The sequence below is a fragment of the Lytechinus variegatus genome, chromosome 3 (genome assembly GCF_018143015.1).
Source record: "Lytechinus variegatus isolate NC3 chromosome 3, Lvar_3.0, whole genome shotgun sequence".
Lineage (NCBI taxonomy): Eukaryota > Metazoa > Echinodermata > Echinoidea > Temnopleuroida > Toxopneustidae > Lytechinus > Lytechinus variegatus.
The window spans coordinates 42202843-42228920 of record NC_054742.1 but is presented as its reverse complement, the minus strand read 5'-3'; the positions used below and the strand labels follow the sequence as shown (position 1 = coordinate 42228920).

The 26078-nt window shown below is 35.2% G+C and overlaps 1 protein-coding gene across 3 annotated transcripts in view; it reads left to right on the top strand.

Annotated features, from left to right (window-relative positions):
- Positions 1 to 26078, top strand: part of LOC121411064 (methionine aminopeptidase 1D, mitochondrial-like) — a 41463-nt gene that overhangs the window by 6082 nt on the left and 9303 nt on the right. Inside the window, exons 8-9 of one of the 3 annotated variants that reach the window (XR_005969420.1) lie at positions 905 to 1104; positions 9493 to 9669. Coding sequence is in view for 1 of the 3 variants with exons in the window: in XM_041603551.1 (XP_041459485.1) it covers positions 905 to 1076 (172 nt within the window). In the remaining 2 variants the exon portion in view is untranslated. Of the gene's footprint in view, positions 1 to 904; positions 3695 to 9492; positions 9670 to 26078 lie in introns of those variants that run through there. The other 2 variants (XM_041603551.1, XM_041603550.1) reach the window with 2 other exon arrangements.

The window sequence follows — 26078 nt, the reverse complement described above, 5'->3', positions numbered from 1 at the left end:
GCAATATATTCAAAGTAAATTTATATCTGCCAAAGGAACTTTTTGGTTGACAGTGTGAAAGTCAAATAGATAGTAATGATAATAATCAGACTTATATCGCGCCAAATCCACTCTGTAGAGTGCTCAATGACAAAACTTAGATAACATTGTAACCAGAATTACATAGATAAAAAAAGAATCCAATGTAATTACTGAAGTGTCAGTATATTTATGTATACAGGTAACTTTATAAGTCAAATCGATTCGGACAAGTCAACAAATCTTTTCAAATTTAAAGCAGAGGCAGAAATCTGACTTAGAAGAGGCATATCACAGTTTGTGTAATCTGGTCTAAATAATTGCTTGACTTGGGGGAATATTTGACTTAAGTCAACGTAAGGAAGATGACCAAAATTATGTACCAAATAATTCTTGTAGAAAATGAGTATCTCCTTAAAAATGAGCCATAAAATGATCTTCAGTCTGTCGGTCGACGGGTCTTTACAAACAACATTGATACGTATGCCCTCATTGGCTAATCCGTGTTTGGCAATGTTTGCTATACTTAGATTTCCATCTAGATTCCTTTTTTTCCTGACAGTTTTTTTATGTTAACATTGTCAGAACTTTGAAGAACTTGATCCGTGATGATAGAATGAAAATATACCTTCAGTTGTAAGACTTGCTCTTAAATTGCTGACTAAGCTCTGACATTTGAAATCTTGTCTGAAATAATGAAATGTCTTAAAAACAGGAATGAATAATATTTCTTGATTTTTACCTTTACTCGTGATGAAATATACAATTAAGGTATTTGGGTTAGGTATTTCCTTTTCTTTTTAATGAAAATTTAACATGTTTTTGTCCTTTATATTTGATAGTAATACTGTATTACTTTGCCTATTTGTATATATTTTTGTTACAGATCAGCCCAGTTTGAACACACAGTCCTGATAACAAAATCAGGTTTTGAGGTCTTGACAGCTGGAAAAGATGAGGACTTCACCATCACAGCCAAAGAAGAGTCTGTATCAATGGCTGAGGATCAAGCAAAATCACTTCAGAAAGATGATTGGACGTTTGATCAGAAAACGTGATATCAATGGCAAACCTGGAATAATATAGGTAGATTATTTTACTAAAAATCATGCCCATTTTTTAAATCGGAAGATTTGAGATAAGATAAATTGATCGTACTGTTGATATAAACAATTGATCATACTCAATGATCAATTTAATTTCTTTTGAAAACCAACCCTAAGATCAAACACTAAGTTCCTAAGCTTTGTGTTAAAGGGTCTTGATCTCCATTCTCAGATAAATACAGTCAACTGCTTATTTATCACTACACATAGATGATTTTTCTTTTGACCAGAAGAGGGGATATAAAGGGATTATTTTGATTATCTTGGTACTTTATATAAAGTTCTGTATGATGCCACGCACAACTGACCAAGTGGGTTTGTGTTTACCTACGAATTAGGCTACTATTGAATTGTGGTGATATAGACTAACATAGCACTCTGGGTGAAAGTATTATTTTCCACAATATTGCCTGCCACGGACAGAATCACTCCTGTGCCACATTAATGCCTCCGTAAGGGGTTTTACATGGGCTATGCTAATTCATCTCACAATAGCGTTTGATTGGTTTATTGTAAAGAAAAGCTTGGTGTGTACACAGTGCAATTCGATGCTCACATCACTATTGTGTTTGTGTGTATGAACGATAGCCTTAATGCACTCCGTGTGTATTGTGAATAAAATGTGACTTGGGTCGAAGTTGGCAGTCTGCTGTTTGTAACTCTAATCGAACAAAGCAGGCAAAGAGGCCGAGTATATGTACAGGTGCCGTGGCCGAGTGGTCTAAGGTGCCTGGCTATACATGGAAATTATGGGGTTCAATCCCGGCCACGGCACCTGTGCTCTTTTATCATGCATTCAAATAAATGGATATGCTTTATGCATTATTGGTAACTAGGTGTGCACTTTTTTTTTTTAATAGTTCAGCTTCTGTGCTTCTTTTCACAGCAGCTTTGCCACATCTCCAATTATTGATGAATGTGAGATTCGATAATGAAAAGCTGCTCAAGTGCAAGAATCCTGCATGAAAGACACTTATCTGATGTTTGACAATGGCCCTAAATCAGATCATTATGATTACTGTCATTCTTTCTTTAACTGTCAGAAAAAAATGTATACCGGTAGCTCACATTTCGGCACTTCATATGAAGTCTTCTGTAAAGTCATTGATAACTTAATGAATGGCTTTAAAGCATACACCCCTGCAATGTAACTGCTAAAATTTTGTTAACTGTTTTGCCCTTCCTAACCTGGAATCACAACCACTGTAGTTTATTGATTACGGGAGTTGGGTCCACATTTTTTTTTTACAAATCAGCACTTACCCTACGTCATGTGAGATGCATGAGACATTGTTGCATGGGAACCTGCTAGCTGCACCTCATACATGATGGAGAGTCACCATTCATCAAACTTTTTAGATCTGGATGAATTTACAGTGGAATCTGATGTTACAGAATGTTATTAAAATTATAGTATTCAAGTCACATGTCACTATAACATGTAACTGATACAATATCCTTCCACAAATATCATGCATGACCCTGTTCATTCTGTTGATTTCATGCTCTCTTAATTCTGTGTTTCAACTCCTTAATTATGAATGGAGGGCGGAGAAAGAATTCTTTGTATCCCTGCAGATTACAATGTTACAAAGGAGTTCTTCTTTTACCACATTTGGCCATCTTTACCCCTTCTCCCCCTTTTTAGAGAGGAAATAAAATCTAAATTTAATAAACTATGAAAAAATGTTACCATAAAAACTATGCTTCTCAGCCAATCAAATTCAACAGACGTCAAAAGTGACAACCTGTCACATGATACAAGTTAATGAAATACTGCCCAGCATGTTTTTTTTTTTCACAAAGAGGATACATTCAATGTTTTTCTTCTTAGTTCAAAGGTGCTGTGGATCTTCCTCTAGCACCATATTTCAAATGTTTCTAAGTTCATTCTAGTGTCTTCCTTCAATGCTTATCTTTTACTCATGTCTATGTATTGATTTCTTTGTAAGAAATTTGTCAATAACTACATGATGTATTTTGATTAGGCATAACTACCTCATGGGGGAGGGGAATGGTTAAAGAATGCCTAGGATCATGAAGGGAGTAGCATATTTCTTAAATCATTGGTTTTTATAAAAATGAAGTATAGATTATTTATTTATAATCAAGACATATGATTGTGAATCCTGATCATTGACCTACATGTATTTTTAACAGCAGTTCAGAGATTAAACATTGTTCATTTCAACATGTGCTGATCAACACTCATTTTTGTAAAGCATTATGTTCTACCGAAGATGCTGCATAGGTTTCTGAGAAAGACATAAAAGTGAAATCAAGATTCAATGATTAAAAAATTCATTTGCTCCAATGCTTTGCATCACTTAGATTTTCATGTATTCTATTATAGTGCTAGATGACTAAAAGATGGAGAAAGGGGTGAGATTCAACAAGTAACTTTACGTCATGTGCAAATTTTCAGTGTATTTTTATTGTCTCGCCCACCAGAGGTGAAGGCGAGACTTGGGAATCCAAATGTGGTCCGTCCATCACAAACCTGTAATGACACATAACTCTGCATGTTATGCTGCAGTCGGAGGTCACATGGTAAGGTCAAAGGTCATTATCAGGTCAACGTTAAAGTTTACATGCAAGACTCTCTTATGACACCTAACTCCGCAACCGTAAGTCACTTTTCAACCAAACTTGGATGTTAGGTAGACTTGGGGGACCTGCATGTTATGCTGCAGTCGGAGGTCACATGGTAAGGTCAAAGGTTATTTTCAGGTCAACATCAAAGTTTACATGCAAGACTCTCTTATGACACCTAACTCCCCAACCATAAGTTACTTTTCAACAAAACTTGGAAGGTAGATGTACTTAGGTGACCTGCATGTTATGCTGCAGTTGGAGGTCACATGGTAAGTTCAAAGGTTATTTTCAGGTCAACATTAAAGTTTACGTGCAAGGCTCTTATGACAAGTGCTATTCCATCCCAGTCATTTCACAATGAAGTTTCGATATAATTCTCTTGCATGCCCTCACAAATCATGATATTTCTGGTTATTTTCATAAGTGGGCGAGACACAGAATTGCTTTTGCCTTGTTGTTCCAACCTAATTTTTTGTTCAAGAAACTCAAGAACATAAAGAGAGCGTCTTTAAAATCAATGTGAACTTTTATCATTTTATTGTTGCTATACCCCGCCAAATCACCAACTTAGTTAGTAAAACTTCAGCGTTATCTAATTTTTTACCAAAATCATTTGCCATATAATTTCAATATATAAAGAAAAACATTTAAATGGTTGTTAATTCGACTTTTTTTAATTTAACCATCAACATCAATACTGGAATTTGTTTTATAGTCTCGCTTGCAGTAATTTCAGTGAGATCTGCGTGATCCAGTTTTATTTGTTGGTGTTAGATTAATCATTTTTTACTCTTTTTTTTGGGGGGGGGATAAGATTACAGGGCATATGCCCGAATGCCTAAGTTGTACATGTTGTGCAATGCCATTTAATTTCTAAATAGGTATTAAAGTGATTTATACTTTTAAAATAACCCTTTTGTTATGTTTCTCTTGTAATTCATATATATTTTTCATTCACTACTTTATGAATTATTTCAAGTTCTCAACAAAGTTGGCAATCATTTTCTTTGGAGTCTATTATGAGTAGACTGTTTCATTCAGCACCAAACATTTCTGAGAATTTGTCTATTTTAATAGAACTATTTTAATAAAGAAAAACCTTTGAAAATAGAACAAATAAAATAGAAGGGGATATACTTAACTGAATATCCAGGGAGTGTTTCATGAAATAAATAGTCACTGATTTTACCGACACTATTGCTCTGAGCTAATCAGATGCAAGTTTTTCAGTAGCTTATAAGAAAAGTCAGTGAAATTCACTGACTATTTGGTGAAATTCACTGACTATTTGTTTCATGAAATGCTCTTATGTGCTCAGGTTGATTAGACAAACTGATGATGAATTTTGGTGATTGACATTATCTAGAATTGCTAACTGGTTGCTGATAAAATCAGGCATATTGGAAGTATACTAGCATTAAACAGTAGCTTAATAATAAAGAGAAAGCGAGAAGTGATCAGAGATGTGAAGATCTGTGGGAGGGAAAGAAAAGGAAAGAAGGTAAGCATGAAAGAGAACAAAAAGGAAAGAAGAGAGAGATAGAATGAGGGGAGGGGTTAAATAAATCATATCTTAGGTAGAGTACCAATGTACAAAAGAAGCTCATATTTGGGTCGCACTGTCAGATATACATGATTTTCATCATTGTAAAATCTTACAATCACTAACATTACCAGTATGCATAATATGCAGCCACTTTGATTTAACTTGATTTTTCAAAAGTATGTGAAAATTGTCATAAAGTCGCTGAATTTGCTTTTTTCCAATATTCTGATACAAGATAATACCACTATGCATATAAAACAGATATACTCCCACTTCGCTCCTTAATGAAGAAAAAATTGTAAATGTCATGAAATATTTTTAAAGAGAGAAATCCCACTTCAAGTGATAACCGGCTTAGAGTAACAGGCCTAATGTTATCACTATATTCATGTCAACAATCCTAGAATTATGTCTGTAATTGGTAGATCAACATCAAGTCTTTTAGATTTTCTTTCTTACTTTGGTCTATTTTTGTATTATTCAAGTAAGGATGGAGAGAGAGGGGGAAACAAACACTATTTTCGTTCGTGCACATGAATAAACCCTTGAAGCCAAGCGACACACACGCGATCTCTGACAAGGAGGTGGTTTGTGGTACTCTATCAAATGGAGGGTATCCGGGACCCTGTTTCATTAGAACTGTGATAGTGAGGACTGGGTTCAGCAGCCAATCAAAATCAAGGAGCTGCGCAGGTAGTAACCATAATGTAACAGCCGTTTGCGAATTTATAGGTCATCAGATAAAATCAATCTATTTGAATACTGCACGAGGAACAACTCTTAAATCTTTACTGAATTTAAGGTGATTCATAAGGCCTACCACATTGCTTAATATATACTAAGGTTGGGAATGAATACCCGTAACAAGGGTTCATAACAATGGGGGAAATTGATTACAAGGTGTCCCCAGTTTGAAAACGAAAATATTTCAGGAATAGGGGCGCTGCTCGCTTATTCAGTAAGGGGGTAGATGAGACCCATGCCTCCCTGCATGATGTAGCGCATATACAGCAATGTTCGAACAAGGGTGCGAGACACTGTTAAGTAAATTGAAATATTGAATACTCTCATGTAAACATTGGCGGACTTAATTGAATAAAAGAAGGTTGAGGAGAGCCTTGTATCATAAAACATACAATCGATTGCACAATAAATGGAACTGTCATTCTTTGTGTACACCATTGGTGCAATGAATGTAATACCCAGGATCTTCACCGAGTTCTATTTTAAACTTGAAGTAAGCACACGTAAACTGGGTTAGTAAGAGTGTCTTGGCTAAACACCATCTCTTCTTCCCCTAAATATAGTGAGTGCATTTGAAAAGCTCAAACACATTCTAGTCAAGAGTTAGATCTGTTAAACTTAACAAAAATGTGTAGTGGTGTTATATTATTGTACGAAAAAACAAGTTTTTATCAATCTTCTTTCTTGTTGTAACCTTCCTTGTTTATATTTTTCTTCCTCACACTCCGTTTCTTCTCCCTTTGTCTCCATTTTTTTTCACTTGAAAATTACGGGGCGGTCGCCCCTGCCTCTTGACGCACCCTGTTAAAAAAAAAAACATGTAAATATTGGTACAAATATTATAGTATTTCAACTTCATGTAAGATAAAATTGCGCATAACAATGCCTTGCCTAATGGCATCCTAAATACCGGGGGATTAACGGATTTTTTTTAAATCTATACATATATATCCTAAGGATCGAAATTATTTGACTGATATTAATATAACGTGGAAACTATGTATGTATGTAGAATTTTTACACTGTAGTTTAATAAATATATTTGGGTGCGCTCTTTATCCATGTTATTATAAAGTTATGTGAATATACTTTACATTGATCCATGTAATGTTTAGTTTTGAATAAAACTATTAATTCATAACAAGTAGCGATATTTTGCAAGGTCGAATTGTAGAAGATATATACGCTCATAAGGAAAACAAAATTGCAGTAAAATTGTGTTCTAATTTCCAACACGTCGTTTGTTTATTTGTTTTCCCTGTGCTCATCTAGCTTGTTTCAATCTGGCGTAACTTCTGCTATACCTCCATCACAGTTGTGGATCCGGGGGGCACATCCGGCTTTTTTTTTTGCTTGTCAAATTTTCCTTGAGAAAATGCGCCCCCTTTTTTGAATTTCTTGATCCGCCCCTGTTCCGTCATACAAACTTATCCGTATTTTGATACTTTGTACTTTGCGTCCCTTCCCCTCCTGTTCTTCTGTCAGTATCGTGTTTTAATGAGTGTTATTTGACACCCAACTTTTCGATTTGAATAAATTTAAACGCTAAACTAACTATATAGCCGCAGTCAATAATCACAACTCGAATAATCATAATGTCCGATAGACCGTTGGATATGTGCTTCAACTACTCCTTTCTTTCTTTTTGATATTATAATCTAAAAGTGCGGTATGCTGTCCTTCGGTTTATGATAACCAGATCAGCAGAGACAATCTGTTGATGTCTTTAATGGGTTGTTTGGTATAATCTCGAATAGCATACATGTATAGAGTGTTTTATCTATTCCATCTGTCATCTTGCATAATCATTTAGATAAAAATTCATCGATGTAACATGTTTTGAGATGATGCTAAGCATTTTCCTCTCTTATGCTCCAGTCGCCATGGCAACTTCCTTCGGGAAGACATCTCCATTATCCCCGGTGGATATAGTTTAAATGACTCCTAACATTTTCCGTATACAGGTAACATGGTTTCCAACAAATCACTTGAACGCTTGTCAATCTATACTTTTATTTCATCTTACTAGAGAAAGGTTGGCCTCAAATCTTTTTTTTAGTACATTGACTGAGGGCAGACCTCAGGAAGAACGACTTTCCTTCTTCTTTATTGTATATTACACGAATCCACTTAAAAGCTAAGTCTTTCAATGATATGGTTTGGTATTTATTACATCATGCAACGCAGTTACAAAGACTGAATTGCACATGGATATACAATATTAAGAATATACAGTTTCATAACAGTGGTATCATTTACATAGTTAAAAAAGTACACGTATATCACAGACTGAAAGCAATAAATAACATTCTACTACACATTAAACCATATTTACGATAAAAGGGTAATATAGACCACATGCATTATTAAAACAAAGAAGAAGGAGAGGAAGAAGGAGAAAGGGGAGGAGGAGAAGGAGAAGGAGAAAAACAAGAAGAAGGGGAAGAAAAAGGAGAAGAAGAAGGTGAATAAGAGGAAGAAAAGAAAGAGAAGACGAAAAAGAAGAAAGTTGAGTTGAAGAATAACAAGAAGATAAAAATTTCAAACAACATTTATATTGAGTATACAGAGTACTGGTATGTAAAAAGTACAATTTTGAATTGTGATTTGTGGTTTGGCAATCGTGAAAACTCAAATTAATTTAAAAAGATAAAGTTAATTTGCAAGTCACTTTTATTGATCATTAAAATTGCTAGTGCAATTCCAATATTAAATGAATTATTGATTTTCCTAATTTGTATCATGGTGCAAGTTTCAGTAATGAATTATATTGTATACATTGTTGAAAGTATAGACCGAATCTCATTATGAAAAAAATAGGTTAACAAATTAAAGCAGAAATTAAAATAAGGCAAAAAGTATGAATGTTATATGGCGCTGCTAGACATGAGGACATAAGTAACACAATGGTAAAAGATTCGGAGTTTAAGTTGACAAGAAAAGTAATGCTAAATAAATGCAATACATTATTGGTATATAAACCTATACGATTTTTTTAAATTCTTATTCCCATACTTTTTTCTTGACGTGGTTTTGTCATACTTGCCCCATTTATTTTGTCTACAATCATCGCAGTGTGCCCGTAAGGCGATCGTATCATGCTAGTCGTACAATCTCCTTAATGTGGAATACGACAATCATACGACTTTGTTCAGCAGCGCGGAGGCATATTATGTATTGTCTTTTCAAAATCGAACGATTGTACAGCTTTCAAACACTCCATATGGGAATTGTTCCCTCATTTATTACCGCATTCTATAATTGTTACCACGGTAACTTTGACAAACCCTATTAGAAGAGTTACCAATCTCTAAATATGTAGATATTTTCAAGGCACAAAACGAGTTTATTTTGAGAGACTAGTTAGGATCATTTGATTGAGTTCATCATCCGTTGATATATGCACTGTTCTCTCTCTCTCTCTCTTTCATTCCATCTTTTTTCCACTCTCTCTTAATTCGATTCGATTTTTTTTTTCAACAGAGCTTACTTCTTGCGCATGTATCCCACAAACAGCGATCGAGAGTGGTGCTGGAAAAGCGGTTTATTCAGTCGATGAAAGCTGTTTGATGAAAGAGCACTTCTATATTTATGGTTTGCTGTCTCAACTTCAACTTGCCTTTTCTTTCTATCTTTATTAGATGTTAACCTACTGTCGCTGTGAGTATTTCCTTTATTTCCGATTATATCTTATTATTATTTCTTTTACATTTTTACTGTTTTTCTTACATTTTTTAATGGCACGCCTAAGTATTGAATAATTACTTTATGTGTGTGTGTGTGTGTGGGGGGGGGGGGGCTTGTGTGCATTTGTGTTTGTTGGGGATGTGAATGTTTTTTTGTTTTTTTTAGTGATGTCAGCTCTCTTACTTTATTTAAATTGATCCAGTCTTATTATTCTTATTGTAGTAATTATGATAGTACCAATACAAATAAGTATAATACTCACATTAGCTTATCTATGTGGTATTAAATTATATGTGTATCCCTTTATATTTTCGACAGTTGTCTCCAGCTTTTATAGACGTACATGTCATGACAAACTAGTCTTATAAATTACTTTTTTTTGGGGGGGGGGGGTCGTAAGTAAGGTCTAAGTGACGGTGTTTGTGTAGTGATAAAGATCAAGCAATAAGATGTATACACTTTGGAGTATTTTTACGCTGCCTTATTTTGATAACTACGCTTGGTATTTTATTTGTCATGTGCGGATTGGAGTTATTTCAGGTGTACTGAACTTTTTGATAAGGATGTATTATCTGTCGTGTTTGGTTTTGTTTTGTATATTCCATTCCACTTCATGAGGTTCGGTTGACAACAATAATAAAACAAGATGTGGAATTTCAGTACACAAAATAAGTCATTTATCTTTTTTTAAGCGAAATTAAATGAATTTATATTCTTCAGAAATATGCATGCAGTTTGTTTTAGAGGTATATGACAAGTATGATGCAAAAATTATGAATTATGCGCTTTTATGTGCAAAATGAAATAGGCTAACATTGACGAAAGAAATGGAGTTTGGAAGAAAAAGAGCGATTACTGAGATTAAAGACAAAGGGACACCCCACCCCTTCTACACTCATCCACCCACATCCACCCACACCCTCATACACAGGTGACACTACATTTGCTCCTGCGACAATTTCTCCGGGCTTAATTTCGTCAAAGATGTATGGCTAGGTGTAGGGTAACCCATGGAGCTCCGGCCCGCGAAGCGGGTGGGAGCCCAGGACACGTTCGTGTAATATTAGGCAGATCAATACTCTCCAAACTGGGATAGAATGGGGTCGCAATAACACTCCATATAAAAGGGGGAAAATAAATTAAGCACTTACCTCGATTATAATGGATTAAGGTCTAACGTGACACAGAATCCTGACATCGTTAAAGATGGCCATTCACTTACTGTTTGGAATTTAGAGCGGAGCAATTGTCGCCGGAGCAAATATCGTGTAATCACACACACCCACACCCCACAATGCACCCTCCCATGTGCGGACGTGCTTATTAGTGATTGGGGCAAATTATGCTAGCAGAGAGAGAAAACTCTTATAATTGACTTCACAGCAGGGCTTCACACCATGCTGGTATTTAGACTCAAATCGCCAATTTTAGTTTCATTAACCTGGACACTTAAGCAAAAATTCATTCTTGGACAAATCAGAGACGAATTCATATCATGTGCATTATCAATGCAATGTGCAAGAGACCTTAAGCTATATTTCGTTCGAATGGCATTAAATTGTAATTTGAATTGCGAGATCGGAAATTGCTCACTTCATGCTAAGGATCACATCCCGACTTGTTGAATATTTATCTCATTTTAGACAGCTTCCAGTTGTCATTGTGCTGTAGAGGCTATAATCGTATCAAGTAATCGTGAAAAATATTACTTTTTCCGACAAGCGGAGCGTTTCATGAAACGTATTTTCGGATGTTTTATCCAGTAAGGACTTATACACGCACCTGTGCTTCTCATTCAATAAAAAACAAAGGAAAATTGTCAGTCGACGAATGTTACTGGGACACTCTCCAAGAGAGTTTCAATGAAATGAAATATATTTTTCTTAGTCAAGGTCAACAAACTTAGGATTTTATTATGACATTAATGTTTTTTGTTTCTCTCTCTTTTGGAAAAATATTAATCTTAGTGATCTTACATTAAAAGTCAGCACTGCTGCTAAATTGATTTGCGTAAGGCTAGATACTGCTAGAGGCTTTCCACTTGTTCCAACTGTAGACCAACTTTGTTCATCAGTAAAACGTTTGCTTCAGTTGATCTTATTCCAGAGTTAAATTGTTTTAATCGAACAAGCTAATGCTCTCGTGTTGCCGTTATTTCTCTTTGTGAAAAAGTAGGTACGGCTTAACCATAAAAGAACTGGGGGTGGGCATGATGCCCCCTTGACGCTTCGCGCGATATTTCCAAAACGCAAAAAAGATTCTTCTATTTTTTTTGACATTTTTCTTTGAAGTCTCGCGCAACTTATAAGACCAAATTTGTGACATACGGGTATACCATCGTGACGTCGTGTGATTTTTTACGAGGCAATGTCATGCCGAAAATGGCTAATTTTTATACTTTGTGTACAAAGTCTATGGGAGATGAAATTCATAAAAGGGTGATTATTTTTTGTTCAAATTGGTCTGCTCAATTAATTTAGGGTTTAATTTAATTGTTAAATGGTCTTTAATAATTTCCATTGAAAAAATAATGAAAAACAAAAGATAAAAAACAAATAAATACATAAAGAAAAAGATTCTTTGTGAAAACCTTTAAATTAGATTATAAAGATGACATCCGCAAAAAAAAAACAAGACAATTTGAAGTGAAATAGGGTGTGAAATATGCAAATAACGTTTTCATGAATAATTTGCATATTTTATTCACAATAATTAACAAATTATGTGGTAAAGAAGGTGTGTGCCACATTTCGGCGCAAACGGTGGCCGAGATCAGAAGAGGGCCATCATGCCCCTGGTCCTCAATACATCTGAAATAGCCCAGTCCTTTAGGGTTAACGCTTCCTCGTTTTAAAGATTTTAACTGACGCCTCGATACAGAATATCGCTGCAATTTGGGCGATTAATTTTAATGAGATTTGCTATTCCTGGTTATAAATGCTTTAAAAAGAATCATTAGTGTATCGTCCACACACGTTATTTGACGTTAATGATCTACTTGATGACTTGTTTTTCAGATCAGTATTGTCGCCAGGGTATAGTGGATTACGTCGGGGAAACGGAATTGTTTTTGTGATATGATTGAGAACAAGAATTATCCAAGGGCAATTGTTACAAGAACATTGTTGTAAATGGAAGTAGGGTATGTTATGCCGTTCTCGAGTTTTAAGTGAGAAATTTGCAAAGTCTTTGTTATACAAATGGCATTATGCCATGAATTAAACATCTTTACAATGGCTTCATATTATAAACTATAATGAAATCAGTAACAATACACCTTTTTTTACAGAAATAAGTGGTCAGCATTTTATTTCCATATTGAACATTTGATCAATTTTCGTTTCACACTGGATCGAAATTGAGTAAGAAATTGCCATTATTATACTCCAATGTGGTGAAAGTCGCTAGACTGGATTAATTTGTGGTGTACCATTTCTTTCCTGGCATTAATTTTGATGCTATATTTGTATTTCCAGCTGTAATGCAGTTTTCTTCACGGAGCACAAAAACGTGATGCCCCCTTTCACGCATTTTCTCTCGTTTATACTTTTCCTTTTTTTGTCTTTCGTTTAGTCTTCAGTTTCCCGCCTTTATAATTTTCTCACCCTCCTATATCAGAGAGAAAAAAGAACAAATCTCTTCACGATCTGCCATTTCATGTAGTTATAATTGAGCCTTCCAGAAGCCGTTAAGTTCCGTGTTTGAAACACGCCACTGCATTTTTGTCATTCATAAATGCGTAAAATATTCATGAACTGTATGATTTTTCTTTTAATATCCTAACCGAGTCATTTGCACACAAACGCAATGAAGATTTAAAACGTAAAATTGGTAACACGGCGAAAGGCAGCTCTTGTTATCATTGATGTTAAACAGATGGTGTGTGCTATAGATCAATAATTCCTATTCAATTTGTTTTTGTGATAACCTATTTTCATTTTTAATTGTTCAGCCAAAGCAGATATGCCCACTGTTTCGTTGAAAGGACTAAATCATTTATTTATTTCAAATCTTTATCCAGGGTAGCATGTTCAGCTTTATACAAACAAATATGTAAAATTACACAATATATACAATCAAAACGTTCCTTATAAAAATCGCTGGTCTTCCACAGGGCTCTGCATTATTACCTAAAAACATAAAGAAAACATAGTAAAGAAGAAGACATATATGCACATCAAAATAAGATTCAGAATGAGAAAGTAAAAGGACATGGTGAGAGAGGGGGAAAGAGAGAGAGGGGTGGCAGAGGCAGACAGAGAGGGAGAGAGAGGCAGAGAAAGACAGAGAGGGGGAAATATGAGAGAGAGAGAGAAAGAGAGAGGGAGCGTTCAGAAGCAAAACAAATTATGTAATAGTTGACCAATCAAGCATAATCCATTCTTATGTATATATAGCATAGGATAAAAACCAAATTGAGTTTTTAACTTGCAATGTGCAGATTCTTTGACGTGAACCAAGTAGCATTGTCTTAGTCTTATCGACATTGAGAATAAGCTCGTTTCGAATTAACCATTCATGTGTTTGCTTCATTACTTCATTAAGCTGTGTTTCAATGTCATTTTTATTATTATCATTTGAATAAATATAGAGATTTCTTGTAAATAAATCAGAGAAATTCTCCCCCCCCCCTCTTTTTCCCCCTCTCTCTCCTTCTCTTTCTTTTACTCCTGAGTTTGCCTTGTAAGAAAATGAAACTTGATGATAAGTTGAATATGATGCCATGCCTTCTTTGCTTTTAGCATTCTCATAACATTCGGGTCGAAGATAATCTCGTATATGCTTTCGTTTCATTCATTTAAGATAAATGGAGGTCCATTAGTGGATTCAGGAGTGTCAGCTTATTGAGATCTAATGAGCCTGAGCGAATGATTAAAGATGCAGATAAATCATTGAGGTGCTGAAGAGCGTCTTATATTTTCTGGAGTGAATATTTGATCATGGAGATAAAGTCTATCTCCGTGATTTGTTCATTTTCTGGTTGAAGAAAGTCAGTCGACTTCTGCCCAAGATCGGTTTTCCCATTTTGAATCATTCATCATGTATAATGTTCTCGCGGGCTCTAGCAGCCATGCATGTTTAAAGACATCATAATCCCTCCGCAGGGGGGGATATCTCCCAAAAGGTAGGAGGGACAAGGGGCTAGAAAATTTGACAAGCAAAAAAAAACGAAAAAAGGTTATCATCCCAAAAGTAAGGTTATCTCGGCCTACAAAACACGTTTTATTTCAATTTTGAATTATGTATTTCTTACCATCATAGAAAACCACAAATAGTGGGGGGACATTTGATATTGTGTCCCCCTACTATTTTTAATAAGGGGGGACACGTCCCCCTGGGATCTCCGCCCATGTCCCTCCGAGTGGTTGATGAATATTTGTGTCTTCTTTCGATCCCATGTTAGACAGTAATAATAATAATATGATAAAGTTGTATAGCGCAGCCACTACTGCGCTTTGGTTACTCCTACTGCTTATACTACTTACTAAAAAATAATGATCTACTTAAGCGCTTCCCTACACAGATGTGTCTTCAATAATGTTTTGAAAGCAGGTACATACCGGGCTATGCTAATTCTAAGGGGGAGTGGTTCCACAGTTTTGGAACTGTGTAGCTAAATGCACAGTCTCCAAGAGTTGCTTTGGTTTTAGAGTGGGATATTTTCAACAGGAATCTATCCTTATCACTTCGAGAAGGAATAAACAGAAAATGGAATAGAGAAATACAGTTATAAAAAGACAGGTCCGGGTTGTTTGATGCTATACCCTAATGAGAAAAATGTTTTGCTCGCTCTATCAAAATACCTTGATTTTAGATCCTATTTCAATATATATCCACTCATTTCTTCATCAAACTTGAACATACTATCTGCCTTAGGCCGTAAAAATCATATACCGACATTAAATTTCCTTTACTTGGTATTTTACAATGTCAACTATATACCTTCCAAAATAATACAAAGCTCCCTAATATTTGCATTTTCAGATGTTTTCAATCCAGTGTCATAATTATAAGCCTATGCATATTCTCCAAATTTGGGGTAGATCTGTATTGAAGTATAGACCGATTCGATTTGATGTTGTTTTAAAGTGATTTCTAACTTGGGGCTGCATATAATTATGCCTTACAAAAAATGTATGCACTGACATAACAACGTATGTGGCTAATTGCATAACCTATTGAAAGTACTTGTGCCCCCCCCTTCCCAGTTATGCCCGCCATAATAAGACAAGTCACAGTGCTCTGAGGTTGAATTCATCTATTCGTCGCTAGTGAATTTAAATTTTTGTTCTCCATTCTCTCCGCTCTCTAATTTGATTCTTCGTAGATAGAAGTGCTTCCTTCTGCTTTTCCATCCCAATCAGCTCTTGGTTCACCTCTCCCATGGGATGGCGCCATGGCCGTTCATGGCCCTCTGTTCCCTTTTAACTAATCAAACAACGAATGAGTGAAACAAATTCATGCGGACAGGCCATTAAGCTGCCCACCATTTTAATGATCTTGCGAAAGGTCCCGCAGAGATCAGCATCGCTCATACGGTGGCCTCCAGTTGTCCCTGACATGTTATTTGTATGATCATGCAGAAAGGCCAAGCGCTACAGTCCTTTTAATGCTTCCGCAAAGGAGGTAATGTAAACGATATGCTTTTACCTCTCATCAGGATTCAGGACTTCTCCAATTTCGATAATGCCACTTTCCATGTACAAGAGTTAGTTTTATCAAAACATAAACTAGATCACAATTACGTAAAATAGAATCTGTCTTTTACGTGAGTTTCTTAGAATGAATGCTCTCTATTTATCACTCTTCTTATCATTAGACCGATAGTTTTCTGAAATAATTCCGTTCGGGACAAAGTAACTATACGGTGATCATAGGATTAATTTGTAATGTGACCCAATTTCGATACAGGGAACTAAAAAGCATACAAATACTTTGAAAGAAACAGGAAGATGAATTACTCATTATTAGATTAATTGGTGAAACGAAGGAAATGTGTAAAAAATCCCCTATTTGAACACAAGTTGGCTAATTTCTAAAGCTTCGAGAATTAGTTTTCAATGTATTGTGATAAATTTTAAGAGGAGAATAGTAAAGCAGATAGTGAAAAACACTAATTGTATCCAAAGAAGAATTAAAATTGATCAGGTTAGTCAAATAATTCATTAGGGTACAGGAAATTTTTTCAAAATGCGAATGTCAAATCTATACTTTTTTTATTAAATTGTCTGTGAGATATCGCAGACACCCTAAACATAATATTGTATCCTTCCATATCAGGTTAGTCAAATAATTAATTAGGGTACAGGAAATATTTTCAAAATGCGAATGTCAAATAATTGTCTGTGAGATACCGCATACACCCTAAACATAATATTGTATCCCTCCATATCACTCACGTGATACGATTTGTGATATTTTGATCACTTGATTTCTTTGTCATCCAATGTTCCATGCACTGAATTAAAGATATTCTGGTTGAAAATATTTGAACATGTAATTTCACGTATTAATTGGCTATGTAGAATTTTTTTTTTCATTTGATGCGATAAGGTATTCTATATATTTTCCTCTTAATATAGGTGATGATACCCGTCATATTTCGTTGATTACAGTCTGCATAACAATGCATGATTGATATACCGCTTGCTTTCATTACAAACAACAATGCAGTTTTCATTACTATAGTTATGCTAATTCTAAAATTTTCATTAAGATAACTGTCCATAAATCGTGTTTTACAAAGAGATAATGCCATTCATAAAACGGACATGAACAGGTCATAAAGCATGATTGATCGGGTAGTTTTGAAAAGATGTTCATGAAGTTACGCATGACTAAAAATGAACGGAATATGAAGAGTCAAATATGTTCGTGACATATATTTTCATAACATAATATTAACAAAGTATGCAAAAAAATATTTGTATTCCTACAATACTAGACTTTGCCGGTTTGCCATGGAAATACATTTAAACGAGAAAAAAGTTGATTAATACAGTTTCAGCTAAAAGTTTAAGAAACACTTTCCGCTTGCCATAATAATTTGTCAAGCTGTGTGTAAGTTTACGAGCAGCTTTATGAAACAACACAAAAAAAATCATCAAAGGAAAGATTCCTCATCTAATTCTCATGCGAATTCCATTTTTTATATAAACATAATTTCACCCGCCCCAAAGGATATGATAATAATAATAATAATAATAATGATAATAACAGTAATAATAATAATAATGATAATAATAACAATAATGATAATAATGATAATAATAATAATAATAATGATAATAATAATAATGATAGTAATGATAATAATAATAATGATAATAATAATAATGATAATAATAATGATAATAATAGCTGATATAGCGCTTTTGCCTGAGGATACAAAGTGCTGCTATTATTACCCCCGGTATAAGCTCGAGCTACCATCACCGGCGCTCAGCGCATTCAAGGAATTAACTCTTGCAGGGTACCCATTCACCTCACCTGGGTCGAGCGCAGCATAGTGTAGATAAATATCTTGCTGAAGAAACATATGCCATGGTTATAGGATTTGAACCCACGACCATCTGTTTGAAAGGCGAGAGTCAGAACCACTAGACTACGACTCGCCCACAAGGACAGAGATAGCAGGAATGAAGAAGCATTATTTTAGGGATCCAGTTTGATAGTGCAAATGCAAATGAGTTTGACAAATTTCTTTCAGACTGTCCAAATCATTATCGACTGCTGTAATATGCCATGGAAATGGAGGTGGGTTATATGCTAGGAAATGAACATTGGCGTCAGAGGCAAGCGCTAAATTTTTCACCATTACAATAAAACGAGCGCGTCCCTTCAAACTTTTGACTGACATCTGTCGCTTTTTGGTTGTTAATCATAATCTATCACCAATTTCAGTCTTCAGTTCTTTCTTTTAGTCTCTAAGCCTCTTTTTAATTTTCCCTCAATCACTCCATGTTATGCTCCTGTTAAAGTGGCGCCCAGTGTACATGATCCTTGGCCTATCGGATACGCCACTGGTGTCTTGTTGCCAATAATGATAATAATAATGTTTTATTTACCCAGGGTAGCCAGGTTAGGAAACTGCTCTACCAGCGGGCCCTGCATAACATGATATGTTGCTATTTCCCTTCTCCAATCTACAACAGGTCAACGCACCATCTCTCCAAATTGTCGTTCTGTAGCCATCACCACCATTATTATCATCATCATTAGTTTCTCCGTTTGCTTCTGTCAAGGTTAGCCGTCCTATAGTGTAGTGTGATATTGATTCCTGACCCCCATCTATAACGTTCATGCATAATATGATGCTATATTATACCACCATAATAGACTTCAACCTGAACGGGCATTGCTTCACGGATCTGACTCGTCAAACAGAACTGCTTTCAATGAAATCAATTTCCGAGTCCTTTCAATCAATTTTGATTCACTCGTCAAAAACTACTTCTTGTGATGTCAATCCATCTTTCCGTTTCTGTATCCTTTCTGTTCTGTCTCTCTCTCCCTCCCTGTCTTTCTTTCTATCTCTTTCTTTCTCCCTCTCACTCTCACTCCCTATGTCCCTCCGTCTATGTATTTCATCTATTTATCTATCTTTCTATCTATCTATCTACCTATCTCTATGTCCTTTTCTGCTGTTCTATTATCGCACTTTTCTTCCCCTCCCCTCTCATCTTTCTCTCATCTCACCCTTTCTCCTGTTTTCTCTTCCTTCGCTCTCTCTTCTTTTCTCTAATTTATATCGGATTCACCTACTGTATAGTTACCCTCTTCATTATTATCATTTCTAAAATGAAAAAGAGAAACGAGCTTTACGATGTAACTTTGCTTTTTGTTTAATACGCTGAGTGTGATGTTTACAGTCGATGTACTCGTAGTTTGATATTTGATGTAAAGATTGCTGGAGCGATATGAAAACTTGTCTTCAGGTTTTATTAAACTCAATATTGTCAGATGCAAAAGCCATGGAACGTCCTTGAATGAAGTTATTGCCGAAGAAGGCTGGATTCAGTTTGCCAAATTTAAGAGTAAGAAGTAAATATAACCAGATTTTAATACTGCAACGTCAAAGTACAAAAATTGCAAATAGTATTACATTATGAATCGGATAAAGAGAAGATGGAGGAAATAGAAAAGAGAAATCAAATCAAGAGAAGAGACTCTATATCTTTAAACTGTTATTAAATTGTACCTTTAAAGGAATAACATGGTCATATAGACAGACATACAGAAGACGCTGCAGCGCTGATGTTTCATACTCAAATAAAATAAAGTAATCACTGACTCCCCCTCTCTCTCACTCTCTCTCTTTATCGATCTAATCTATCTATCTATCTGCCTGCCTGCCTACCTGCCTGCCTATCTATCTATCCATCCATCCATCCATCCATCCATCCATCTATCCATCCATCCATCTATCTTCATACATTTCCTCTCCTCCTTTTCTCTTCCTCTGCTTGCTAACATCACTTTGTTAATTTTTTACTCCCAATGCTTTCCTATCCCTGTGTCTCTTGTTACCCTCTTTCCATATTCATTAGCCCTTGACTAAATCTTAGCTCTCTCCTATATACGCATGGAAATCAAGCTATAAGAAAACAATCAATTCGATGTGCACGCGGAAGTGGGACTTCCGCATTCGAGAGAATTAGGGAGTACCGTCTTCCAAATTGAGAATTATTATGATCATTCTCGGAAATCTTGTGCCAGTTAAGTAAGGTAATTGGAGTCTCTGTCCTTTTTAGCATTATGCCCGTTCGTTCTTGTTTAGATGAACTATGTTTGAAAAACGTAACAGGTTCATCCTTTTGATCATGGTACGAATAAAAAAAGGTCATCAGTGTATACATTGGACGATTTTAAGAAAGTTTGTATAATTCTTGTTAGTATTTTACTAAATATGAAATCACCATCACCGTTATCATTATAGAAATTATCTAGTTGTACCTATTCTTTTCTTTTGATTATAATAATTTCACGATTTCCGTTCTGGCTTGCCATACAATTCGGCAGGCACACTGGTTATAACTCTCTTGTCTTTATTATATAACGTATATCGATGCAGATGAAAAATATGTATCATATAAATCTATTAATGATTCTTTTAACATGATAACACAAAATCTTGTAATTACCTTGAATAAAAATGACGCTGTAGTTAATCATGGAAAAGCAGACATTGATGGATGAACTTTATAAAAGTCAAGTGAGCTTTGTCAAAGAACTGTAATCTACCTAAGATGTGAACGTATCATTCTGTCAATATTCTAAGGTGAGATAAAAAATTTAAATGATAAAATGAAAGGACTTTTTGCTTTCGTTTTTCTTCTTAATCGCCTGACAATACATTTTCTGTGTTTCTCTCGAGTTATTTTAAGTTTCATTAAAGACTAAACGTGAGATAGGAACTTTGCAAAATGAAATGAATCTTGTTTACTAATCTTTTGCCATAATATCATCTGCACCTAGCCCTCTTTCTTATTTTGAGGTAAACTGTTGGTGAATAGTTGAAAATTGATTGTCATAATATACACCAAAAGTGGGTGGTGATTGGGTTATTGAAAATGAGACAATATTGCTTTAAATTCTATTCTCTGAATTGGAAAAGAATGAAACGTGTATCCAAATCCTATGCGCCGATTGAAATTAAAGCCAGGGAAAATCAATTTAAAAGTTTCAGTGACAGAATATTGTTAGATGGAGTAGTTCTGTTTTCTGGGTTTACCATTGCAATCGATTTTTGCCGGTTTGATATCATTTCCTGTATCTTCAATCGTAATTTCTGCGATATAAAGATGATTTTTTTTTTACTTGATCATGACGAGACAAATACTGTCTGCCTATCGACTCGCAATTCCCTGCGTTCCTCTCCTGTTGTTTATTAGGTTATTATCCTTGAGAATCTGGCTCACGCGTTAGAACTGAATTATTATCAACCAAGTTGGCATGTATTGATTTATTTGTTGCCACCATTGGGGGTCACGGTTAACGTGTTGCAGCAAGTTTCCATGATCGATCGATATCATCCATGAGACACGTCTGGAGATCAAAATCGATTCTCGAAAGATCGACACCTGTTTGTCTAACAAGACGTTACACAGTATATCAATATACATCCTTTGTAGTCCTAGATGTCTTGTTGGAAGCCTACCCTCCTCTTTCTCTCTCTACCATCACTTCATATCGCCTGTATTCCTTTCGCTGTACCCCTTTTTACCTTCTCTGCTATATCCCACTCTCTCTTGCTCACTGGGCGTTGTGGCGTGCGCCTGTAATCCAAGCTGTAGGGAAGATACATATTAATGCACAGGTTCGAGGTTCGAGCCCTGGTCACGTCTTTCGGATGGTGACGTTAAAGGTCGGTCCCAGACGTAAATAATCATATCTGATTGACACACGTCTGACAAAACTCAAATACACACACACACACTGGGCGTTGTGGCGTGGCCTGTAATCCAAGCTGTGGGGAAGATACAAATTGATGCAGAGGTTCGAGCCCTGGTCACGTCTTTCAGATGGTGACGTTAAAGGTCAGTCCCAGACGTAAATAATTATATCTGATTGACACACGTCTGACAAAACTCAAATACACACACATTCTTTTCATTTGTTTCTTCATCTACCATGTCCTCTACCCCCTTTCTTCGTCCTCTATTTTCTTTCTATACTAATTTTTAATCTCGAGTCTATTATTTATAGCTATAATCTATTTTGTACATGGATTGCTTTGTTGGTATCCAAATGAAAGAAGTTATATTTTTTACCTTATCATTATACACTCTCTTCATTATGTCTAGCTCTTTCAAGAACATATTCCTTCCGCTTATCAACACCTACAGTATATACATAAAATATAGAATGCTATTTATGAATGCATTGTGGTAGGTAGTCAAATTGAAATTGACAGTTCTTGCTTATCGATGTAACTGCTGTGTTGGCATCACGACTCTGCACGAGAGCATCCTGGAATGAAAAGGGACATTTTTTTTAGAGAGAGAGAGAGGGGGGGGGTACAAGGGACACGCCTCTTTCAGCCCCAAATTGTCATCGTGTAATCTACATTTTTTGATTGATGAATTGCGAAATAATAATTTGTATTTGTTTCTTGAGGAGTAGCAGTAGTCTTCATATGTTAATGATAGCCATTTTCATTCCTGTCAAAAGAAAATCTGAATATAACGACCAACTTTTTTGAGTGACAGACATTTGAGGAAGATTATTTTAAAGATTCCCGCTCCCCGCTTCTGTGAAATGCTTGAAATGCCTTTCTTGGATGGTATGTGTTTTAAGCCATCATCTCATCTTTTTTTAATCTGGATTCTCCTCCAAGTGATATTGATGAGCTTTGCGAGAGTCATAAGAATGATGAGCTAAAATTCAAATTTCAGTATTTCATAGTGATAGGTTTGATTAATATTTTTCATTCATTTGATAAAGTTCTCTCAAATAAAGTTATTTAAAGAAATTAAATTGTAACATCGATTTGAAGTCAATTCTTGAGAAACAAGTAAGAAATATGGAATATGTTATATCTAAAAGATCCAATGCAACCAGCTCTAACAAAATATTAATATATTACTAAAAAAACATCATCCATTGAACTCTTATTTAAAATAAGAGAAATATATTTGACAAATTCGTTTGAATAAAAGAAAAAAAATCCAGTTTGATTGTGAGGCAGCATTATTTTCTCTTGAACTATTAATTTGTGATCGATGGTAATTTTATCTGAAAATAAAGTTACGAGAAAGTTACTCGAAATCTTCAGGGATATCCTTACCGGTAAACAGGAAATGGAGTCGACAGTAATACCGTTCACTTCCTGTCAATTATTTCGTTTGACTTTAGTAGATTGAAGGACATGAATCGTCAGTGTTTCTTTTCTTCATTTTGGAAGTGTGATCGTGTATTGCCAGTTGTCACCCGCAGGTTGACATTTCTAATGCTGATTACTTTCAGAAAATGATTCGAGGGGGAAAAAACAACGACATCGATTTGCGATCGAGGCTATTCGCTTAATTTTTTTCAAGGGAAACGAAGTGCTGGAGGGACAAAGGACGGGAAAGAAAGAGAAGATTGTGAAAATAATCGTCGTTGTGAACAAAAACAAGTAGAAGTTGAAATGAAAATAAGTCTTAATGAATTATTGTTCCCATGACGCTCGTTTAATATTGAAGGTCATTGAATGTACAGGATTGTGACAAACATGCAGTTACATATTAACATTGATTTGATCGTAAAATATTCCATGTTCTACTAGGTAGGTTATAGTTCATAAAAAAATAGTTTGGATCGTGATAAAAGGCAATTTCAGCACAGGAGATGGCGCTGGGTAGTAACCCCTTCCCCGTGGCCTAGGTAGCTTGAGTACCAGGGGGAGCGATCCAGGGGATTTAGAGAAGGCATGTTGTATGTAAATGCTGCCATGAGCATTGCATTCAAGTCTTTTTTTCAAGCCATTAAGTGCTCTAAAATATCGTGATCGCTCTCTTAATTTAAAAATTAGCTTCCCTGCATGTTATTAGACTGTACAATAATAAAGCCTTTGTCGTTTGACATAAAAGCACGCAAGGCAAAAATTTCCACAATGTGCACTTCATTATTTTTACATTGTAAATTACCTGAACTATTGCTATATATATATATATATATATATATATATATATATATATATATATAAAGCATAATCAAAGTTGCCCCTCCGGCAGTACTGCCCTCCGGATATATAATACTAGCAATAATGGGTCTACTCAAATAAAATAATTAAAAATCCACCAACTTGCTTAAGAATGCTCCAAATCATTGTTTATAGCTTTACCCCGTCACTAAATACGATTCATATACTACTATAGGCTTTTAGATTACCTCCTTCTTAAATTTGTCGTAATCTCCCTCTATAAAAGAGTGTTGTATCAAAATAAGTTTTAAAGCTTGTGTATAGTTTTGGTAAATCCACCAAAATGCACTTATCACTATTCCAATTCATTGCTAGCTAATATGAATGGATATGCCCCATAACAGTTATGATGTGGAGGATATGAAATGAAAATGTGTTTTACAGGATAAATTTTGCGATTTTACATGGAAATTTAACTTGATCGGGTCACCCGATCAAATTAAAATATCTGTGTGTTTTTGTCTTTCAATTAAATCCTATTCCAAATCATGGAATGGGCTGAAACTTTCAAGATATGTTCTATTAATCTGTAACTTTTGGATATCTAATCACTAAATTTATAAGATAAGTGCTTGAATGCCCATTTTTTAAATTTAAAACAAGCATCGCCGAGAGAGGGCGCTATACATCCAAGATTTGAATATTTGAAATTTTCTCAGAGAAGTGCAGTTGGAAAAATATCCAACGGTCTCTACGCTTCAGTAAGACTGTCATATTAGATGATATTCGATTATCAATCACATTATTGACCCTTTACCAAAGCTACACACAGGCTTTAAAGAGCTCCATAATGCTAATTTTATCGTCAGAAAATAGTATATTTCTCGCCCCACTCCCTCGCAGACAAGTAACGGATTCTTTTTTTGTTCGTACGTGTATCACAAGCATTTTTCTCTTTGTAATAACCGATTATCTGATTGTTTGCCACGCTATAAAGTTCGAAGTGCTAATATTCATTCTTGAAAATTGCAAATATTACTTTTCGCTGAAATTAAATTTCCGATTGGAAGATGTCATAAACGATTTTCTTGCAATACTGTACGTGTGTGCAGTTTTATCTTTTCTCTCTCTATCACATCCACACGTGATAACTTTTCTCCCTGTGCCTTCTTTATCGCCATACAATACAAGGTTAAAATTTGCACCAAGCATAACGTACAATATATATTTCAAATAAAGCGTGCAGTAGCCTCCGTCGAGGACAGAAATTGATATCAAGTTCCAATCGCTGTAGGGGATTTAGAATATCAGAATTCCAATTTCCCGACATAATCAATGAGATTCGTTGTAATGAATTGGAATGAAAATTATTCTTCCCTGCATGGTCTCATTTTTTGTTTCAATCACACTTTCATATGAATATCTTAATACGATGAAACTGTTTTCAGAATATTTCAAAAATCTGAACCTGTCTTGAACCACTCATTCAGTTCACGATTCATTACTCAAGAAGCAACATTGTTACAGATCATGAAGCTAAAATGCCCACTAGAATGACAAAATTTCGGATACTTTTTACGACGTTCGTATAGTTATCATAACTTATGCTGCGAAGGAACAAATAAGGGTTTGCAATACAATTTCGAACGTTTTACCGCCCTTTCACATGATTTATAAAAAATCGTAATTTGAATGATGATTTCAGTGAAAAATAAGGCCAATGACAAAGTTTCGCACTCGTGAAACCAGACTAAAA